This window comes from Athene cunicularia (assembly GCF_003259725.1).
Source record: "Athene cunicularia isolate RWA chromosome 14 unlocalized genomic scaffold, athCun1 chr14_part1, whole genome shotgun sequence".
Taxonomy (NCBI): Eukaryota; Metazoa; Chordata; class Aves; order Strigiformes; family Strigidae; genus Athene; species Athene cunicularia.
In genome coordinates, this window is record NW_020799118.1 from 2,712,825 (window position 1) to 2,736,361 (window position 23,537).

At 36.8% G+C, this 23,537-nt stretch overlaps 1 protein-coding gene across 1 annotated transcript in view; it reads right to left on the reverse strand.

Annotated features, from left to right (window-relative positions):
• USP7 (ubiquitin specific peptidase 7) overlaps positions 1–18,898 on the reverse strand; it is a 36,128-nt gene extending 17,230 nt beyond the window's left edge. The window contains exons 1-13 of the mRNA XM_026858779.1: positions 18,704–18,898; positions 17,142–17,280; positions 16,346–16,434; positions 15,529–15,637; positions 9,430–9,560; positions 6,603–6,657; positions 5,973–6,053; positions 5,783–5,873; positions 4,902–4,984; positions 3,808–3,917; positions 2,826–2,982; positions 1,570–1,714; positions 864–994 (exon numbers count right to left, since the gene is read on the reverse strand). Of these exons, the coding sequence (XP_026714580.1) occupies positions 864–994; positions 1,570–1,714; positions 2,826–2,982; positions 3,808–3,917; positions 4,902–4,984; positions 5,783–5,873; positions 5,973–6,053; positions 6,603–6,657; positions 9,430–9,560; positions 15,529–15,637; positions 16,346–16,434; positions 17,142–17,280; positions 18,704–18,789 (1,407 nt within the window). The 5' untranslated portion in view covers positions 18,790–18,898. The remainder of the gene's footprint in view (positions 1–863; positions 995–1,569; positions 1,715–2,825; positions 2,983–3,807; positions 3,918–4,901; positions 4,985–5,782; positions 5,874–5,972; positions 6,054–6,602; positions 6,658–9,429; positions 9,561–15,528; positions 15,638–16,345; positions 16,435–17,141; positions 17,281–18,703) is intronic.
• Positions 18,899–23,537: the final 4,639 nt, after the last annotated feature.

The following is a 23,537-nucleotide window of genomic DNA, read 5'->3' on the forward strand; positions in this document are numbered from 1 at the left end:
GAACAATTAAAAACCAGTTGTGCTTAGATCCCAATCTTGGAAACATGTGCTCTAACAATCTTGGCACTTAAAAAAAGGCTACATCACTATTTTACTGGTGTAATGCAAGGAGGCTGGTCTAAAGTCTTTCCTAGATCCCACACAGCTCCTATGCTGCCTTTGTTAACAGACAGACAAACGGGACAACTCTGCCAGTCTCTCCACTGAAAACAGCTCTAGTGTAAACGCAGTGTAGAACAACCTAAACTTCACCAACATCTCCACTTATGAACACCAGAAAGAAGATGCAAGGAAGCATGGAGGCAAATGGAAAACGGGTTCTATTTTCTTGTGCCAGATGGGCTCTGGAAAGAGCCATAAACAGGGTTCCTTAAGGCAATTCATAACAATCTAGTCCATCTGGCTTTTCCAAAAAGATAATTGCAAATATAAGCACTCTCTCCTTCTGCTTCTACTTGATGAGCTCAGTTTGGCAGTAGTCCAGCCTTGCAGCCTATGGCTAGATACATTCTAATTTTAGAAAATAATTCCTGAAGGAGATAAAAGTGCGGTGGCAGGGCAGCCATTTGAAAAACCTGGTCCTCTTCCTTTCACCTGAACTTGCTATTTTTATTTGAAAGCATGTAACTTGTGGAGAAAACAGAAATGTCTACAACATACAGTACTGTTTGTTTCATTAGGATTTGTTGCATATGTAAATATACTTACAAGCACTAAAATTACAATTTCACTTCAAACACTACTTCCAAACACAAATTTAAAAATAAAATAAATAAATAAATAAATCTGTTTGTCTTGGGTGGCTCAATATTCTAAATTTTAATGGTAAGGTAGTTGCAACCTAATCCATTTCAAAAGCTGACCTGCACTTGCATATAGAGGTGAGCTTCCTGCCTCTCCTTCCTCTTCTGAGCTTCTATCCTTTTTTCTTCTTGTAGCCTTTCTACAAGTTGTTGAGGAATATCATGGTCTGTGACAGGCTGCAAAACTTCACCTACAAAGCAGATTTTGTGATGTTATTTCAAGATTTACATCAAACAAGGTTTTCTTCATACATACTTGACTTTCCTCTGATTTGAAGTCAAAACCGGCTTTTTCTCATGTTTTAATTAAAAACATGGTTTGATATCATCATGGTTTTGGCAAAAGAAGCATTTTCTCTCCTAAGCCAAAAAGCACTGCTTCCATGAAATATGTATCATAGACTTCTGAATTAAATACTCATCTCAGGATTAAAAAAATATTTACCACCATTTTTTTTCGTATACATGTATCTACATATTTATAATAAATCGGATTTAGTTTTCATCACTGAAGTTAGTTCGCTAATTTTTCCATCTTATAAAATAATCAAGGCTGAAGCACTTTGCAGATACAGAGTCCTGCCTTACTGTGCCAAGAAAAGATGACATTAGATCAGCACATACTTTCCAAAAGTGAGAGAAAGACTGGTTGATCCCACAGAGAAGTCCCTTTGTATAGGAAGACTGTCAACAATTCAAAGTAAAATATAGCCCTAAATCTCTATATGTAAATCTGACTTGGAACACATGCAGAGTATATACATACTTAATTTTGATTCCCTGATGTAAACCAACATGTATGCGTTTGTACAGTGCCGTACAGATAAGTCATCATCATGACCTCCATAGTTGTGTTCAATCGCTTCTTCCTTTGTACATCTTGATACAACATCATCATCAAATTTACACCACTAGAAAGAAAATTTTATATAAATATAAATTTTACACACAAAACATGTTCTCGAATGATAAATTAATCCTATATCTGGCATGTCTTTCAGCTCTTTGAAGTAACTAAAATTGCTCTTCAGGCAGCATGAGTTTTTTTCTAAAAAAAAAAAATAAATCTAGCTCAGTATAATTTATGCTACCTGCTACTTGTGCTCAGCATAAGGAAGGCCATAAATACCAAACCTTTACTGAAATATCTGAACATTTTACACTGAATATCAAAAGCCCAATAAGTATTCAAAGAACTTTTTAAGACTGTTATTCAATAGCTAACATTTCTATATGAATCAGAAAATGGACCTTGTTTGTTGTAAATTAAAAAGCAGTGATGCAGAAGATATCTAGTACTTATATGTACATTTAAGGTAATTACAGCAAATTTTAAGTTAAAACAATAAAGCCAATTAAAAATGAAAGACAAATAGCAAAAATTTACAGCAAAACCTAACTCCTACTTTTACTGTGAACCGTCATGTACACATAAAACCAGTCAACTCAAGGGAAGAGGCACCTGACCTATAAACATCTGATCCAATCGAGTCACCTACACCTGTAACAGTGGGACATGCAAAGATACTGAACTTCTGAGTCACGGAAACATCCTTTTTGCTTCAGCATAAAATCACCCTAAAAAAAAAGGCTGGATAAAATCTGATTGCAACAGAACTGCAAAACATATACACACACAAAACTGAAGGTATTTCCTTAATTAAAAGTCTTTTGCCAAAAGCCAATAGCAAAGATGAAGCTGCTCCTCTTAAGAAAGCACGTGATTCTTTAATGCCTCCAAATGCAGGCTCCTCCCTGAAAAGAAAAAAACTAGATACAAGGCCTACTGGGTTTTTTTTTGCCAACACAAAGCAACTTTCCCAAATACGTTGGAATATGCACCAAATGACAGAGCATCAAGCTAAGAACTACATGGAGAAATCAAAACTCTGTGTGATAAAGCAAGTGTGCCAGCACGTTCTTCAGTTAGGGAACAAAACTTCCAAACATTTGCCCATTAAGAAAACTGTAAGCAAGTATTTGCAAAACACAAATATGTTTAGGTGCTTTTTCAATACTCACTTTGCCATCCCCCTTTGGATTTAAGTAAACAACATAATGTCCACCATGGTTATCTCCACTGTGTACTAGAACTGCATGAAGAATGTAATTTGCAGGATCTTTAGGATCTGTTTTTTGCAAAAATTCATCTAGTGGCAACTGTTCAGGAAACTCAAACCTAGTTTTGAAAAGGATTAAGACACATATTTGTAGTTAAGACAGATACACGCTATTATGCAGGACATCAGTACTTACAAAAATCAGTAGTTACAAAAATTGAACAAGTTACTATTACAATGCCATTTCTATCCGGGATATACTGCATACAGCAGCAGATTTTATACTGCTTTAATATGGAATAAAAACAATCTTCATAAGCACCTCTGAAAAAGTATGCCCTCAGTAACAAGGGTAAGAGCACTTTAACTGAAATAGTGCTGGGTTTGGATTCACTGTGTCAAACCCCGTTATTTTCTAGTACACAAATACAGCTTTTCTAGCACAGGTATCACTGGACTGGAACATTATTTTGAAATGTCTTTCAGCTGCTGCAGTCTCACCTTCTTGGTGAGACTGAAAGAGCTGCAATACAGATTTAGTTTACAACCAACAATGTATCTCCTGGAGAAATTATCAGCCTAAACTTACAGTGAGTGGGCATGGAAATAGATGAAGGGAAAGCAGAGGACTACTTAGTTATCCTACTTATTCTTGTGACAGCCTATAGGAATGTACTAACTTTCCACATTTGGCCCAAAGCATTTAAAAGATGCTTTCACTTCTTTCATATTCAAAACAACAGTTACAAATGACTATTTAAGCATTCAATTTGTCATTCAGAACCTTAACATTCTTTTGGGAACCTACGCCATGTGTGACTGCAGGTACCTTGCTCTTGGAGTTGAATCAAAAATAGGATTTTGGTAAATTATTTTTTGTAAAATACATTCACAGGTCCCAATTCTACAGTCAATTAAAAAAATCCTAAAAAAAAACCCCTTACCTATCATTTATCTTGATGTTTTGGTCAGTTTGAGGATCATACATGAATCTCATGAGCTGTAGGTGTAATACTGGTGGCAATGTTAGGAACTTCACACCTTTCTCTGCCTCCTAAACATTTTAAAGGAAATAGAGGGTTGAAATTGCAAGAATTTTAGCAACTCAAAATACTTCTTTGCTGCAGACACTCTTCCTATGGACTTTTATTTTATAGGCTTGACAACACAATGTGCACAAAAGAACGGTTCAAAACTTGGGTGGAAATTATCTTAACGCTGCACCGACCTTCCCATGAGCTACCCCAGTAACACAAGAATTCAGTTCATTTAAATTTAGGCCATTCATACAAACACATGTGAACACCTCACTGCATTAAGAGCAAGTTACCTGTATAATTAAAATGAAAAGAGAATATGGAAGTGAAAACTCCTCTTTGATCAATTAAGAATTTCATGTTCATTGTATCCTGCCAAGAAATATTTGGCTACCATGCTGTACCTTCCTAAGAACAGCTAAAGAATATATAGAACAGCACTGACAAAACCTGGTATATATGGAAGCTGCAGAAGTAAGCTTGAGTAAAACAACATTTTTTATAAAGGACTTCAGCTTCCTACAGTGGGTGCAGCTAAGTGCAGCTGAAAAGCTCAGAAAAATGTGCACACGCATAAATGTTTAAAATTCCATGGGTTCATTTGGTGTTCTTGATGATACAAAAAATGATCTCTCTAAAGCTACTTTTAGAGCTATGCTGCTTTTCTATTAGACCAATAGAAGGACTACTCAGAGAAAGAACTTCTCAGTCTTGAGATCAGTAGAGAAGTTAACCATTCTAGTCATTAAGAACTCATAGGTACAAAAGCAAAACTCACTGCTAATTAGATTAGTTCTAAAGCCCAAGCTCCATTTTAAGAAACCTAACAGAAATTAAGAGGAGTTACGTAAAAGCTTGTCTAAGGAGAAAAATCACCAAAATCAGTTGATACAACCTAGAGTGGGTTTTGCAACATTTTTTCATAACATAACTTTGTTAAGTTATTCTGTCAAGGACAGAGGAATAAAATTTAAAACCAAATTTTAAAAAATTTAAAATACCTGCAAGCCATGTTCTCCTGCATCGTACTTGTTATCACCATCCAACTGTTCCACTGCAACGTAGTCAATGAAGGACTCAAAAACTAAATGAAAAAAAGATTGGGAAATTGTAGGGAAGGAGAAAAAAAAATAAAATGTAAGTTTACTCTAGCCTGGGGGCTTAACAATGTAATAATCAAATAACATATTAAGACATGATAGTTAGTGCTTGAATAATTCTATTTAAAAAACCATATATATTGCTTAACAATGTCAAGAAATGCACCAAATCGTAGGAGCACACATAAGAGTATCAACAGAGTTTAAAATCACATAGTTACAACTGTCTGCCAAATCTCCTATTCTCACTTTGCACCTGTTAAGTATCAAGCTAGATGACTGTTTGCTGGACTCTCACATGTCCTTTTTTGTGTCTTGTGTGCCAAGTACTTGGTAAAGTGATGATAAGGGACCACTGTTATGCTGCTCTGATTAGCTCATTCTTTTTATTTGCTTATTACTATAATCAGGTCCAAATAAAAATCTATTTTCTCCAAGTTCATCTTCATATCTAAATGATAACCTACTGTGATAACACTACTGTTATCATTATGGCACAGTATGCACTTTTACGACACGAGGAAAACTCCTAAAATTCACCAAATTTTATGAAAAGGTATTGGTGAGAACATTAGGCAGGAAGGAGCAGGGAAGGAAAATGAGAGAAGGAAAAAAGGTAACGTAAGCAAAAACTTCTGCAGAAAATGTTTTCAATGAGGTGTCTTAAAGCAAGAATATTTCAAAGTGCTGAGCACCAACGAATCCATGTGAAATCAACAGGCACTAAAGTTGTTGAACATGTTGATGTATTTGATTGCTGCATATCACAACATATCACTTACTGTTTTTCTTTCCCTTTATGCTTAGCTGGATGTCGTAATAATCTTCTATTCGTTCAGAACGATAGTCTACATGTTTGCATTGGATATAAGACTGTAAACAAAGAACAAAAACCACAGACTTTCAATGTATACAAGTAACAGAGTGAAATTAAAAAAAAAAAACAAACAAACAAAAACATAAAATACATACCACCATCTTCCCTCTGAACAGTTTAGGAATAGTGCCTTCTACACATGTGCCTTTCATTTTATTTTCCACGTTATCAAGCAGCTGAAAGAAAAATTAGTTTTTTACATAGGATAAACTTGCAGTTTTTGAATTTATTCATCACATAGAGATGACTACTTCACTGATTAAACTCTTAAATTACTTGCATAAAAAAGAAATGTTAGTCTATTCATACTGGTATCTCCTTTCTCATCCTTTAAATCCTCCTCTTCCCCCTAAATGCTGCACTAAGGACTACTCCAACCACATTCCTTTGAGTCTGGAAAACTTCACAAATGTAACGATGCATTTGCATCTTAAAAACTGCATTTCTCTCCATGGCTATATAAGGACCACTAGCATACGTTCCGTTTATTTTCAGCCTTCCCTATCCTTTACAAATTCCTCACCCACAAAAGGCCACAATCAATCCCATTCTTAAAAAAATAGAACTAAATCAAGGCAAAAAAATCTGTGTCTTAGAGACCTGATTTGAACTACACAGTGGCAGCATTACTAGGTTTTTTTACTAAATTATATTATATTATATACACACAATATCAAGAGACAGCATTACGCATCACAGATCTGTAAGAAACAATAAAAACATACCACTCGACATAGTTCCTGGACATCATGTTGCATGAAGCTGTCTAAAGTTTCCCACCTTTGTAAGGCAAATTGATACAAAATTATTGTATTATAAAGAAAACTTAAAAGCTCAAAAGACATTTCTGTAGTTTCTTTGCAGAGAAAGAATTTAATACATAGCAAGACTTAAAGGCTCTGAGATTTAGCACCGGCTGATGCACAGGTTTTTTGCATTCTATAGCATTTACTTGGCAGGAAGAAGGGGCACTGAACTTGGGGGACATTTTGGCAGCCGTTGTGCACCCACCTGCCTGTTCTCTGGGGATCTGGAGATGGGGACTGGGAAGGCAGCTGGTGCCAGCCAAAGAGGCCAGGGCCAGGCTGCTGCTAGCAGAATTCTACTTCCAGTCTACAACGTAGTCTCAGTTCATGTCAAAAAAACCCCCAAAACCTCTTAAGAAAAGGCCTGGGAGCAATTCAATGCTGTCAGAATAGTTTCCACAGCATGATTCTAGCTGCCTCTCTTCTGAGGGCCCTTCAGGTGCAGTCAAGTAGCATTCAGGGATTATTTCAGCAGATGAAAGGAAATAAATGGATTTATAGGAAATAGTGGCTCCTTTGTACTCATGTAAACAGTTAATGCTGGCCACCCGGTGACTCCAAGGATGCAAAGAGGCATCCAGCTTCCTGAACTGTCCATGTGCAAACACACTTGTGTGAAATGAGGGGTGAGAGCAACAGCCTCTAAACACCTCATAGCCAACCTGGCACACTCCAACAAGGGTATCCAGCACTACTGCCTTAAATAAAAACAGAAGCATAAAGTGGTTTTAGTTTCAGCACGAAATACTTTATCCTACAAAATCTAACATAAACTCAGAAATGCTTTTTAAGTCCCTGACAACTCTTTTTTTGCAGTAGGCATCGCTCTTAGCCATACAAAATAAGCTGTGTTTATTGTAGGTTCTCGCTTCAGCATGAGGTTCAAGCCCGTCCCTTGAAGCCACAAGCACAGGAGTGATCAGGAGCAATACTAACTTTATCTTCTCCTCCCACTCTCTTCTCAGTGACTCACTGCCACTGTCACACGGCAGCATACTACTCCCAAAAGCGTGCCAAAACAACTGTGTGGGGGTCCACACTTAAACAAGCTGAATGAAGTGACCTGTTGGATAATTAAGAACAGAAAATAACCTCCCGACTCCCTAGGCTTTAAACACTAGCCAGCTTAAAGGGCAAAAATCAAAGAAAAAGGTTACATACTAATATTAGGATAAAAAGGGGCTCTTTCAGACAATAGAATCACCTTCTACTGAAAGAAGCCAAACTTAGAGACTCACAGTACCTAGTAAAAAGTTATGCTCTACGCAGCATATAGGCAGGTCTGACAAGGTCGGAAACTCCTCTCCGATTTAATGGGGGAGGAAAAGACCAAATCTTCAAACGTATTTGAAAATTCTTTCCCAAGAATGAAGGCTGGCATGAACACATTTTTTTAAACCTTGCTCTCAGATACAAAATTAAGCATCTGCAAAGGTGACACAGTTGGGATCTCAAATCAAGATGAAATATTTACTTTCCAGTGTAACAGGACAGCAGGAGCACTGATAAACTAAATATACAGTGTGCGAGTAGAAAAAGGGTATGACCAGATAAACACACAACACTGGTGTTACCGATTTCATTTTAAAATTTCCCAAAAAGGTGAAAAGGAAAGGTTACAAAGATGCAAGGTTACAAAGAGTCTTATCAGGACAGAGCACTGCCACAAGCTTCTGCAGAAGATGCAGGAGGGACATTAGGACAGCTAAATGAGAAGGATGATACAAACTTCCTAACCTATTTTTAAATTAAAAACTGCTTCTCGATATTACTACAAAAGACTAGTCTACAAATACAGTGAGACAAAGTACTGCGAAATACAATCTTTTAGAACAGTTTTTGATAAAATCCTACTCCATGCTTACACAACATGCAAAGATCTTCTATCCTAGGCTTGTGCTCAACTAAAATATCAAGCTAGTTAAAAATAAAAAATTTTTAAAAAATCAACACCCTCAATGCAGCTACATTGTATAATTCTGTGTCTAGATACTCCAGATTTAAAATTACAGCCAGTGACACCACCTCACAGGAAGTACCACCAGACTGGAAAATATACCAGGCAGTGAACTGGATACTGGACAAAAATGAAAATTAAAAGCAAGACTTTTGTAGATGTTTTAGGGAGGAAAAGAGGGTGCTAGAATTACTTTCTGTGTGTGCTCCACCACCCTTACTTCATGCAACAGATACTCCTTTTAAGCATTAAATCACAGGACAGAATACAGCATTAAATGCTCATAAATTGTGCATAGGCAAAAATATGTGCATCTTTTGTATGTTGTAAGAAAAATGTTACAACCATCATCAGTGCAGGAGTAACAATATGAAAATGGAAGTTACTACTATTTCTCTAAATTTAAAACAGATTTCAATTTCAAGACAGACATTAACAATACATAAACAGCAACGTTTCAACATGTTCTGTCCTGAATTTTACTTAAGTTAAACGCATCACATAATTTTCCGGTAACATGTAAATTATAACCCTGCTACTAATAGCTGTGTTTGACTGTGTACTGCTCCCCTCCCCCAAAAATCTGACTTTTGGATCAGCTGTCTTTAGTACTGACTATAAATAAAAACCTATGAAGTAAACTAACTTAAGTTAGCAATTAACATAATGCTATATTAACACTTCTCTGCACCTCTCTAAAAATAGCCTGATTTAAAGAAAGCCTTTTTAAAGAAAAGCTTTATGAAGCCTGTAATAGCTCAATAAACAGTCCGTATTTCTGAAACTTACCCAAAAGATTTTGTTAACTTTTTAGTTCCAACTGGTTTGTCACTATGTTGCAGCTCATAAAACACTCTTTGCAATGCTAAAGGAACACTTTTGGATGAATCATCTCCTTCTGTGGGCATCATGTACACAGCCTGAAAAAGCATTTAGTTCAATTAGTATCTAAGGAAAAGCTTATTGCTCATATTGTTTAATGCATTCTTTCCTCTTCAGTGACTTCCTTCATATAACTCCATTTAATCATCACTCCAAAATAGTCTGAAAAAAAATAATCTCATACTGTAGTGTAAAAACTGTCTGGAATGACTCCTCAAGCACAGTGGTTAGAAAGATGTGAGCAACAGATTCCATTCACGGTTATTTTATCTAAATAGTTCCCTTATTCCACCCCAGAAAAGTAAATGCACTAGAGCAGTCAACAACTTCAAACAACTGATGACGCTTGGTATGTCTACATAATCATCACAGTAGGACCAGATACACCAACCAATACCATAAGCTTTTGAAAATAACTCAGTTCTGTGCTGTATCTTGTCTATCTGTGAATAAAAAAACCCAACCACGTGAAGCCGTAAAGTGCAACAAGCGAACAAAACCAGAAACGGTCCACATGGAAGAGAAGGATGCCACAGAAAGCTTTGAGATTCCCCAATATGTTCATTCCGACTTAACGTCATCGCTGTCCAGCAAATAAACAGCTTAACAATTCAATTCACTGATTATACTGATCTGGGAAGGATTGAGAACAAAGAAATTACAGAAATAGACCAAACAGGGATTAGGAGAGTTCAGTAGGCACTGAAATGAGATTTACTTTTTAAAAAGTGTGAAAAAAAAAAAAAAAAAAAAAAGGTATTTACAGGGAGATGCTCATTTAGAAAGCATGAATGTAAGAAGACGACACAGACCACTCTGGAAGGACATTATGTAACAACACATCAGAAAATAAAGACTCCAATATTAAGTAGTGTATGAGAAAAATAACCTGTTAAGAAACAGAAAAACTGCCACCTGAATTTTTGCCTGTCAAACAACAGGTAACGATACATTTCTGAAAGTGAAGCGCTGAACTGGATCTCAGTAGTTCTCACTCAGTTTCTGCATCAGCCTGTATTTCAGAGGTGTCCACCACCTCTAACTTACCCTGTACTTGAGTTCCCTATAAAGAGAGCAAGGTTGGTATTTCCAGTATACAGGTGAATTGTTGGGGGAACATTCACTGTATGAAAGCTCAGTACAGAGGTAGTAGGAATCAGATGAGACAGACATTAGATAAAGACAAAGCCGATACAAAAAGAACACAAGGGAATGACAAAAAAGAAAGGAAGAAAGAAAAAAGGCAAAAAAGTTCTTAAGAAGTTGGCCGGCCAGTTTCATATTCCAATTCTGAATATCAATGAAATTTTTCAAAAGTACAGCAACAGAAATACTTAGAAGAGTAATACAGTAAGAAACTATCAGCAGAATACCTACAGTAGTAAGATTAAATAAAAAGAAGTATTTAACTGAAATATTGGCAGTTTCATAAAGAAAGTAAATCCCTTGTACTCAGAAAAAAACTGATTATGCAACTGTAAAGCAATATAATACTTCACATGACTCTTAAATTTTAAATTTAATTTCCAAAATGTAACAGTAAATAGATCATCTAAAGCAGAATTGTCACTGAACACAGGTAACCTCCAAATTTTATGTTTCTACTTAGTTGCAAGCTACATCATTAACAGTCGTACTTATGTATATCAAACGGGAAACATGAACAAAAATTAGCTGAAATTTAACATCAACTTTTTGTTGAAGGAGAGCCAACAGAACTCTTACTTTGTTAGGGTAATTTTAAGAACAGCCGCCAGGCCTTACCCTAACGTCAACAAAAAAATGTCTTCCTTTGTTCTTCTTGAATTTCAAAATTTGCTTAAACGGCTTTTAAATTTCATAAATGGAAGAAAATAGCATCTTCAATTTTATCATCTGCAACAAGTTTTAACTGTTGAAACCCAGTAATAGTTCATGCCATAATTTTGCCAATCCGTCAGGCTAAACTACCTGGCTAGCCTGGAAAAATTAAGAGAACAAAAAGTAGCATTTTCTCATGTAGCTGCACCAGCAACTTTTCTAATAAACTTTATACTCTAAAAGCAGTGCTTAGCTTATAGTGATTTAGTCTAGAAGAGAACTCTAGGTTCTGAGCTCTGTTCCTGCTCACAGAGGTGCCAAGTTCAAAGCTGGGTCCAGGTGCTCAGGGTTATACCCAGTTGAGTTCTGAGCATCTCCAGGAATGGAGATCCTACAAACCTCTCCACACATCCTATTGTAAAGCTAGGCCACCCTGATTATGAAAATTTATTTCTGGAGAACATAAAATTTCAAAACAATTCTAATAAGCTAATAAAGAAAATGATTTTCAGTTGCTTCTCTATTTTTATTATCCAAATGCAGAGTTACAGTTAACCATGCTGATCTGGGCAAATTCCAATTCAAATATGCATAGCTAAAATTATACCTTTGATTTTACAAGCAAAGTTATTTTTTGCTTTAAAATATGAACATCAAAACAAGTCAGCATCTTGCATTTAACTTAACCTTTCCCTGCCCCTGGTTTATGAACCCTTTTATGAGCTGATCTTCACTGCCTAAATGTAGAAACAGGAAATAGTTGAATGATCAAGTCTCAAATCTTCCAAGTCTCTATAATCAGCCCCTAATTAATTGTTTTAACACCTTATAAATACTTAAAAAACCCCACCAAATATGTAGTAAGTTACTTGCTATGTTTAAACAAATAAAAATACAAAAATCGAGTAATGAAGAAATTCCAATATAGCCAGTGTTGATACATTTTCATAAAATAAATATTAAAATGCTAAGTGTTCTTCATAACAAACCAAGATGATACTGCAGCGCTAAGTCAACCTAGTGGTTGATTCTCCCATCAAAAAGATATAAATAGGAGTTCAGAGTACCTTGATAATTAATCAAAATCAGATCCTTTGCATTTAGTTCCTCTTTGGTTTCCTCATATACCATCTGGACAATTACTTCTATTCCTCTCTCTCTCTCTCAAGTAATATTAAAACAATCATTTACAATTTACTTATAATTCCTACATTCCAGCTGCCACTGAATAAAACCACCAGTTTTATTTCTTCTGAAATTCTAAATGTGCTACTACAAACTAAACATTTAACACATAGCCTTTCTTTGGGTCTTTATGCTGTTTGTGTACATAAGTAGTATCGAAGTCCATTGCTCAAAGCTTAAATCTTTCTTCAAGCTAAAACAAACCACTTTTCAAATACAAACCTCTACAAACATTTAGTTTTGTGCCTTGCCCTCCCAAACACTGAACGCTTGACCTCAAGATGAAGGAGTGAAGCATTTGGATCCATTTGAAAAAAGCAGAATCTCTAAGATTTGAAGAGTTCCCTCAAGAAATGAGCACAAGAGAGTGACAAGGACATGTATAGGCAACGGCTATAAGCAACATAAGAGATATGAGAAAAATGTTAGATATGTACATGGTAAAAAAGTGCTACAGATAAGCTTGAACACACTGCTGAAAGTCAAGACAATTACTTGAAGAAGAAAATACTCTGTATGAAATTCTAAGGAAAGGTAAAATATACTGGATAACTTGAGGAGAGCCAGATCAGGGAGAAGCATACTGAAGCAGTATTTATGATTTTGACATAATATAAACATTCCACAGTGTTCTTATGAATTGCAGGGAATGTTTCTAAGGAACCAGCAAAGAGTTTTAAAATGGACTGGATGCAGCCACAAGTACTGACTGGCTGGAGGTGCTAATGACAGACCTGCAAAGACTCATGTTACATGGTCTTGGACCAAACCTGGACCCATTTGGGAAGTCACCACTGTCCCTTGCCTAGGTGGACTATATTTAAGCATGCATTTACCAGTCACAGACAAAGACATGCTCTGAAGAGAAAGTTCCTTTGCTTTATTCCCTACCACTGAAGTTACCTGGTTGCTAATAAAGAAAGGTCTCATTTCAAATGCCCAAGAACCTCCCCTCTGTTGTCTGGAAACTGAGCAAAGAAGAAAGGACCTCTCCATCAATCCTCACCCACGCTCCAGCAGAGTCTGACTTTCCATAGGTACATGCTTGCCTTTGCCATTGTTCACTGCTTCCCCAGCTCTACTCCTGACAGCAGCTTCTCTGTTAACAAAGCTCTAAATAACGGCAATAGAAATCATTATTTCTTCTAAGTAAGGAGGATTAACAGACATGATGGAATTGGTGATAAGCAAACTAAGGATACTACACATTTTATTTTACTAGGTTTTAAGAGGAATAAGTTTGCTCAAAGTGAAAACAAAAATGTTGCAGAAATTCATTTTTTCAGACAGCTACTGATTCTTCCTTATCTATATTAATGGCAAACGAGTATTAAAACTTAGTCTAAAACTACAGCTGTAGTTTGTTCTCTTTGTAGGAGCTCTGAAAACTTGAAGAATGAGCAAACAATTGGGCACTTCAGCTGATATCCAGTAATGTTTCCACAAACAAAGCTGCAGTTACTAGCTAGTACATCAAGCTTTCTCATATGGTCACTGTCCAGATATTAACACTCCCTAAAAGCTGGTGTTCATTTGGGGGTTGAGGGAGACGTGCAGGGGAATGCCTGAAAAGATCACTTCAGTTGAAACAAATCTGTATCACAAAAAGAAATTTCATCTTCACAGAACAAGATTACTTCATGGTACATATTGATTTACTGACTACAAGACAGTCTTGAAAGGAGCTACTCAATTGGATTAGATGTAGCTATTATAAAAACACATTTTTCTTTCAAGAGCAACGTGAAGTTGTCCAAAAACATAAAACGCGCAAACATTATGAGGGCTGAGCAAAAAGAACAGACATTATAATGAATGATAAACTGAATGAGTAAATTATACTTCTTGCAAAAAAAGAAACAGGTGCATCATGTAAAACAAGTCAAGTATTTCTTGTACATGGCATTGGTACAATCTCAGTTACAGTCTATTGGAGTTTGATGTGCTATTTTTTGCAATGCTTCAGAGTAAGCAGCACATTGCAAAAGAGAAAAAAGAAATCCCAACTGGGACATGGGCCACAGTGATAAAAATAATGATAAGATGGTGGAAAATCTAAGACAGTAGAAAGTAGATACATTAAAAAGGGAAATTTTGGAGAAAAGAACGCTTAATGGAAACGTAACAACTAGTGTACACAAGAGAAAGTGTAAGTCAGAACAGTTAATTTTCACTAAGAGACACAGTAAGTGCAGGAATGCACAAAAGGATAAATTAGGATCACTAGGACATTCAAATAAATTAAATGGTGCAGTTACATTTTTTCCCAACTATATCCCCTCTTCCAGACAGCCACCTCCAATATCAGGTCATCATTTATGTTTTTATTCCATTAAGGCTACTGCACTGGTTTAAAATGATACATTATCTAGTATATTTGATCCTGGGCTTTGAAGAGATATTTATTAAGCTAATAATTTAAAGCAGTTCTTCCTTCCAGCAAAGAAGTAACATCTACAGTAATAAAAAACATGAATGAAGCAAATATAGTATTATTTAAACTACTGAAATTATAACATGTTCCATCGCTACAAAGGTGTGAACCATAATAACAGAAAATACAACTGGATAATATAAATTAAAAAGATGGAACAAATGAACTACAAAGGCCATACACGCTTTATCTTTTTACCCTGTTTATGGGCTAAGAAGTCACAACTGACTTCTTTAACTATTTCAAAAATAGGGAAATTACTTCCATCTCTCATCTGTAGAGTCAAACTCCCCCCCACCTCCCTAATTCATATCAACATTGAGACATAATACAGTCTAACACCCCCCCTAACCTCAGGTCTTCACCAGGTCCTCTGTCTGCTTGCACAAAACCCAAAAGCTTATGTTCAAATCATAAAAGGAAGCTTCCAACATTCAGCTTCAAGTAAGATGCACATCACCATGTTAAGTCACAACTTCTCTAAAAGGATGAAGGAGGCAAAAGGAACGTACAGCTCTGGTTTGAAACATTTATAACAGATTGGATATTTCAATTAGCAATCTCATTTTCTTTCACATGTGAATTACCTTTCGTAGCTGATTTGTGAAAAATAAAGTCTGTAACAAACTGTTCATGTAACAAGTTGCTCCCTGGTTCTTTAAGCCAACATATCCTGTGTGCTTCTTTGAATCCCACCTAGAAAAGAGTTAGTGATTAAAATCAAGATAGCTCTGTATTAACTATAATAAACAGCATTAGTTCTAAGGTAGCACTGCTGGTATTTATCAGCTACCCTTCATTGTTACTTAAGGTTCAAATAAACTACACTACTGCCTGTCAGTAACAACAGTCTTTCCAATTGAATGCTTTGTGATTTGGTTAGGTTTTCTTTTTAAAGATGTTCTATATGGCAGAAAAAAATATGTATTATGAAAGTGTACTGGAATCCAGAGCTGTACTTCTGAGGACAACTCCGCATTTCAGTACAACCACTTTATTTACAAGTGACATGAAGTAGAACAACTCAGATGAGGCAGTTTTTAAACTGTAAACCAAGGCAAGTTAGACAGCAAAGCCATCTGACTGTGTCTGCAACCATTATCAGCTGCAAGATCAGAAATGTTGAGGTTAGATTTGCAGAGGTGTTAAATCACAAATCAATTCATACAGAAATTAAAGTCTCACAAAATTATGCTGACTAATGCAAATGGAAATTTAACCTATAGAAAAATCTCTACGTGAGTGATGAAAAATATTGCCATGTGAGAATTAATCAATTAAAGCTGACAAAGTGAGAATGTCTAATGAGAGGTACAAACGTCAATTAACACAAAATCTTGAACAATCTCAAGCAACATAAAAATATTAGAATTAAGAACTTTATTTTTACACAGTGATACTTACGCCACTCCATGTGGAGCATCTGCTTGAACATAGACTTCAAAAGTAACTTTGTCCTCTTCTATAAAGCCTTTTTCAGGATCAGTAACTTCCTGTAAAACAGGAACGACACACGAACACAAAATCTAGAGCTTGCAACATGACTGTAGTGAAGCATCCAGTTAAACATCACTTTCTAATTTCCAAGCCTGAGCTATCAGTAATAATAAACTGAAGAAGAAAAATTGAAGCACACTAAGAAAGATGGTTTGCAGCTTAATAAACTTTAATTCTTTTTTGATGTCTTAATACAGGAAACTTGTTCCTGGCTTTTAAGATTTTGCAGTACCACTTCCATTTCCTGTGGTAATCAAAGGCTCTGCTTCTTCTGGACAATATTCCAGACAGATGAAAACTGAAGGACCCAACCTTTGAAAATGCTTAAAAAGCTGTCCTAACTCAAGGCAAGCCTTAGTAGTATTATTAGGGCATTGAATAACTGTACACATATACAAAGAACATGGGGAAATGCAAGAAAATCTGTGTTGCCTCAGAATGACATAGACCATCCCACAGTAAAAACAAAAAACAAGCATTCAGATAGGCAGAAAAAAAATGAGGGAATATTTAAATCACAACATAAGTAAAATCAAACTACAATACTTAAGTGTAGTAATTTATCAGAAATTGAAGAAGAATCTACAATGACAGAAAAAAAATGTCTGGAAAAAAAACTTTTCTATAGGTGTCTCAGTATTCACAAGTGCAAGTTCAAAGCTGCTCCTATCTAGTAATAATTAATACATGTCCAATTACTTACACTCCAGGCCATGAAGTTGGAAAAGCCCCAGTCATTTTCCTTATGAAAGAACAAGTGACTAATACGACGACTGAATGACTTTTCATCATCCTTGTAGTTTATTATCTTGAGAACTGCTTGTGCATGACAAGACCATGACCTATAAATACAGAAGAAACATTTGAAACTCATTCAAAAACAAACTTTTTATAATCATGAAAATAATTTTTGTGTTAGGGATTTTTGGTACATTACTTCCACATATAGGAATATTTTTTTCCTTATTAGATGTTCAGATTTGGTTAACTTATTGAGGGCATGAATCCCTGGGGCTTTCTGAAGCCACATTATGAATGTAAAGCTGGAATGGAGATTTTCTTAGAGCAAGAATGTTGTTAAGAAAGTACTGTCAGGCAATTGCAGGTAACAGTGGTTTAAAGTAACTGCTCTCTGAGGTGAGCTATTTCTAATCTACTTCAATGCAGATGGATAGGCCAACTCAGACTTTGGCTAAAGGAAAGGAAGCAGCAGTTCCACCCTCCCTCCCACAAGATTAAACTCCCCCAACACTCTAATTTTCTCAGCAGCACTTCTTTATGACCATTCCTGTTCAAATTCATCCCACTCGTGCAAGAAAATCAGACTGAATATCAGTTCAGACAAGGTCTAGTCATTGACTCATGCAGTGGCATTACTGCTTGCTTAGGTTCACCAGCTGCACTGTGGTTGATACTTCTGAAGGTGCCATTATCCTTTCTCTGTGACTGCTTGCATATGAACCACCTCTCCTGTGACTAGTTAATATACTTACATCTTTCTTCTTTACCTTAGGCACTGATCACTCACTTTTTAAATTACAAACACAACAGAAAAAAGCAACTTCTCATTCAGAGTGAACTGTAAGTTGTGTGAGATCGGTGCAAGAACAGAGTTACCCTACTGGAAAGGACACCTATGAGGGTCTGCACTCTAGCTGAATAAACTGCAGTAATGTCCAGAAATTTTTATTTATCTTTTAAAATTTCCATATTATTTACAAAAATGGTCAAAGATAGCCAATTTTGATTCGCACTCAGGACTCCAAGAACATGCACATGTTCGTATCTTCCTGCTAAGTGATGAACTCTATTCAAGGAGATGACTACCTCACACATTGCTCTGCCTCAATTGCTAGCAGTTACCTACTCACATGATTTACAAGGCAGGATTTATAACTCAGCAGGGTTAGAGAAGCTCCAGTACCACTTCCATGTGAAATAAACTCAGAACTTTTCCCATGCCAAGAAAACTGTCAGTCAAAGACTTCCCCTCAGTTATCAAGCAGAAACATATCTAAATTCTACCACAAACTTGTAGCTACTCAAGCTCCTTTTAGCTCCTCCTAAAGAGAGGGTTACTCCTATACTTTGGCATTTAGAAAGGTGGGGGAAGAAGCAGACTCAAACCCTTACAAGAATTTTTCCCTCTTGCAGAAAGATAGGAAAGATAGGTAAAATTACTTTTTTTTTATAGGTCTGTATTACTTGCAATACAGATTAACTATTATCAAATGAGGACTTGTACAATAATTAAAAGGGTCTTACGTGGAATCGGATTCAGCATTGCATTGAAGGAAGAATCCTACACTTTTTTGGTGTGGTCTGTCCGGGTAGAGCCGTGGCATAACCATGATCTTCCATGGCAAATTCCGTACGAAGCAGGGAGGACTGAGAACTGACTCACTCAATCTGTTGAAGCGTTCAACTGTAAACTGAAATGTTGCTTCTGATCGCCAACTTGTATCTGTAACACACACAAAATTATCTGAAAAACCCAATGTTCTTCACGCCAAAGCATCATTTTCAAAAATCATGCAACATGAGCATGTTTTATGTAGTGGGATATTGGAAGCAAACCAAAAAAAACCCCAAACTCTGAGAGGCACTGAACTCCTTAGCAACTGAAGTTTCAATTTTTTCCATTTTGAAAAACACTGCAACACCATTCAGGAAAACAGAGCACTGAAAGGCATTCCTTTCGTACACTATTTTCTTAAGTAATTCTTTAGCACTAGAATTTGCTGCCACTCAAGCTTCTTCTAAAGCAGCGGGTACAGCAAGACAGAGACATCAAATCCTTTACAACATAAATCACAGCCCACTCTAACTCTTCTTGTTGTGTAGTGTCTTCACAGCCCAGTTTAAGTTAGCTCCTTGCATGAAGGAAGACATGCAAAGGATTTTCACAATCTGTTCAGCTGCCCTCTTGATACCAGCCACCACTTAGTTGCTTTCTGCTTGCCACAGTATCTTTTCAAAACAGAAGAACCCCACTGGTTGGTTGGTGGGCTTTTTAAAAATCTCATACCCCTCTGCTGAGAGTAGTGTGCTGTATTCTGTGTGGTATGTGAAAATTTTTTGAGATTTTTAGTGGTCTAGAACAAAGTTAAATGAGATACTATTTTTTTAAGTAGCTTATTTTGACACACACAATTAAACTAATTTTGCCTTCTTCCCACACCCTCAGTTCTCCATATACCACAATCTGTTCTGCTTCTGTTGTACACAGCTATAACAGGGTGCTGGAGACTGCGACAGCTTCAGGAAGGCGCAAGGCTGGGCTCTATTGTGACATCTTTCACTTCGCATACAGGGAGCAGAAACCTGCAACTTATCCCAACCGCTTTACAGGGTAGGGATGAAGTACAGAGTATGCACAAGACACTCCCCTTCTTCTCCGTGGTTCAACCTAACACCTCTGTAACATGGGAAGAATAGCTGCTGGGGGTAAGGAGGTTCCAGGAGCACCCAGGGCAGCAGAGAGCACCCACGGCCAGACTGCTATTCTCTCGCCACCCACGGTGATGCACAGCTGGAGCAGATACGTCACACGTGCAGTGACTCCCAGAATGAAAAGCACTGAGGTACGACACCAAGCCAGAAATTGGATCATGAAATTCTGTGACAGGGTGCACAGTATACAACAGAGGTATTATTTCTGTACATGCAAAGCAGCTGTTCACTCAGAAAGCTTTGCATAGCACAGCAGATGGTGTTGAATGATTTCTTTAAAAAACAGGTGAGCCCTGGGTGCTACCTTACTTAAAAAATGAAACCCTCTTGATTACATGCAACAGTATAAAGTTTATACCCTTCAATACGGAACAGTACTACAGCAGAAACCAGCTTCCTCTCTGCTCTACACCTGCAATGACCTCTGCATTACCCTGTGCTGTCAGCTTCCACAGCAATGGACGAGTTCAAAGGATTATTTCCTCCTTTTTTCCCTACATCTAAGTGTAGCTAACCAGTAGTATATCACCTACTTAAGAACTGTCCCCTACCCATTTTACCTACTCACTGCCTGCTGACAGCCTAAAGAGCTGGTCTTCTACGACCAAGACCTAGACAGGCTGTGGCCACAGGAGCCATATGCTCGCAAACTTGATACGCAGGCAGAACAAAAAAATCTGTAGCAGTTAACAATTTTAAAAATCAGTCTTGCATCACGTGTATCTCAAACCAGTTCAAGAACATCCCTCTATTCACGATCAAATTCAGTACTTCGGGGCTTAGTCTACACTTCTGACAAATGAGCCGACCAAGTTTGCTTTCTGCCTCCTTTGATGCAGCTTTCAGAGCACTTCAGTACAAGGATGCAGCAGCGCTGCTACGGTGTCAGCTAAAAAAGGCAGCCCACGCAGCATCTGCAGATGCTTCAGAGAAAGTTTGCCTGTATTTCTTGATTTCTTTTCAGGAAAGCCTGTGCATGAGAGCTCACCAGAGAAAGGTACTCAGTAAAATATCTGAGCAATCACTAGTAACTACTCCACAAAAATGCAGCTTCGTAACATAGGTCAACCCTAAAATAGAAGTTTCTTTAGAAATACAAAACACAACCCCCTGAAGTAACAGCCTTCCTTTCCTTCCAGAGAAAGCCCATATTTTTAGCACGTGTAGTCAATTAAAACATGGAATTGTATTAAAAAATGAAGTTTAAATAGTGTTATGAGTATTCTGAGCACATAAACAAACCCATTTTTCACCATCACAAATATGTCCACCAGTTTCCAATAAAAGACTGCAATTGGCAGCAGAATAATTTAGTAGTGACTGGCAAGTGAGACTTCTATAAATCCTTGAACTACAAATATGACATATGATCCCCAACACAAGGTAAAAAGAACAGACCCAGCTGACAATGGCTACTGAAGTTACATGCAATGGATTATATCTGCTACATGTAAAAGTTTTTTTCACCAATGAGATGGATGTCAGATTTGACACCTCAGTAAGACAAAGATCATTCGAATCAGAGATCCAAATACAGAACATGATCCATTTTAAGCCTGAAGTACATATTTAAGCATTTATACCTTTGAGAAAAGCAGATTTCTTTATTCTCTTAGTAAATGTTGCTACCTTTAAAGTACACTGAGGTTATTAAAATATTCTGTACCTGAATTATTAATGGAGAAACTGGCTGAATATTCTATGAATATTTTAATAATGGTCCAAATACAGCATGCAATACTAGCATATGGCTAAGACTGATGTTCCTGAAAGCCTCCAAGCCTCTGCAATTCTTCACAGAAATGAGACTTCAGTAGGTAATTGCAAAGCTGTGAGTTTATGTTTAGCTAGGGACCTTCTGTTTGAACTTTAACTTCTAAGAGAATTTACTCTGTGTGCTGTTTCGAATACTGATGCACCTGCAAACAAATTTGGTCAGAACCTTGCTCTTATTATTTTTTACTTTATTTGCAGAAGCTGCTATTCCAGCTTACAAAGCCTGGTTCATTAAGTCATTCTCTGTACAAAGCATAGCACATTTCTTCAGCTTTTTAAATGCCAAGATATCATAAATAGCAACAAGTTCCAGTCAAACCGCCTAGCAGAACACAGCCTTATCTGAAAGTCCTGTTGGTGGCCCACTGCTGCCCCGTTACTGTTCTTCGCAATGCCTGTGCTTAGTTGCCTAGCAAAGGGAAGGACCACTGGACAATTTTTTTTTTTTTTTTTTTTTTTTTTTTTTTTGGTGCTAAGCAGGAAGAACAAAATAACCTCAAAAGTTTCTTGAACTCAAAGTCACCAGAAATCTGGTTTCTATGATCCAACTGGACGATTCAACTTTTCATCCTACTCTTCACCTCTCACAGCAACCATTAAACTCATTAAGATTTTCACTGAAGAGGTATCTAAATTCTCTTCATGCATTCTTTATCAGCTCAGATTGATCCCACTTGCTATGAATAACAGCAATGGAAAACAGAACATGTTTATCTGAGAGGTCAATGCCTCCCTCCATTTTTTCCTATCCTGTGAATCTCCAAGCTGTCCATTAGACATGTGCATCATGCTGCAAAGCAGGATAGCAAGAGAATAAACAGCAAGACAGCAACTGCACTAATGTGTCAATAATGCAACAGCAAGCAACTAATCAGATTTACAGGACTTGGAAAAGAGGCATCATCCACTTACATGATGCAAGCCTTCAGGAATGTTTTTGCAATTATAATATTTTGCAACAACACTAATACCTGTGTCAATACAGAGCTATAACAGCACCAAGATGTAGCCAGACACTCCTTATTCAAATACGATAATAAGGAACTATTAGAATGTTGCTTAATAATCACATTTTAACTCTAAAAGATGTCCCACAGCAGAGTAGACCAATGCCTTCTGACCATACCTGAAGTCCAGAGACACGAGTACTGACACGAACACAGAAGCTTTCACAAGCCTTTTGACAAATAATTTCAGATCCTTCTTTTCCTTACCGTGACACCTTCATATCCAGTTCTCTGAGAAGAGTCGAATATTTGATAAATGATAGAGAAACTGTTTTACAGTAGTTTTTTGGTTAAAAAGTCAATGTTATTCTGAATGCAGAGTTGTACATCTGATTATTTGCCATCCTCAATATGGTCTGGGTTTCTTCAGCTGCTCCTGCAGCTTAAGTCCTTTTTTGCTTAATTTGTGCAAGCAGATACAGACCAACTTCTGGACAAATTTTTGTACTAATTGACCAATGTGTTATCTACTGGCTGTAGTGAGAGCAAACACTATCAGGCTTTCTACTTATAAATATCACTACTGAGAATGGAAGTTCAGAGATGTCCTTATGAGTCTGTGTCAATCCACGTGATCTTCTCTTGCTATCCTCCAAACAGCATGTCCCATCAGACATTTAAATTCTTTTGTAACAGGTAACTTGATTTTGGTAAAAACAGACTTCCCTATTTTAGTCTCAACTAGTTACTCTGAGCAAGATATCAAAGCCCTCTGAAAGAGATCAGGTAATCGGACCAAAAAAAATCATAGGCTAAGTAGACTAATTTTTACTTTATTGCAAGAATCTGATCATAGGAAACTTTATCTTTGCCAATGATACAGAGGCAACTCAACAATGAGGTGCTTTTGTCCTGAATTTCAA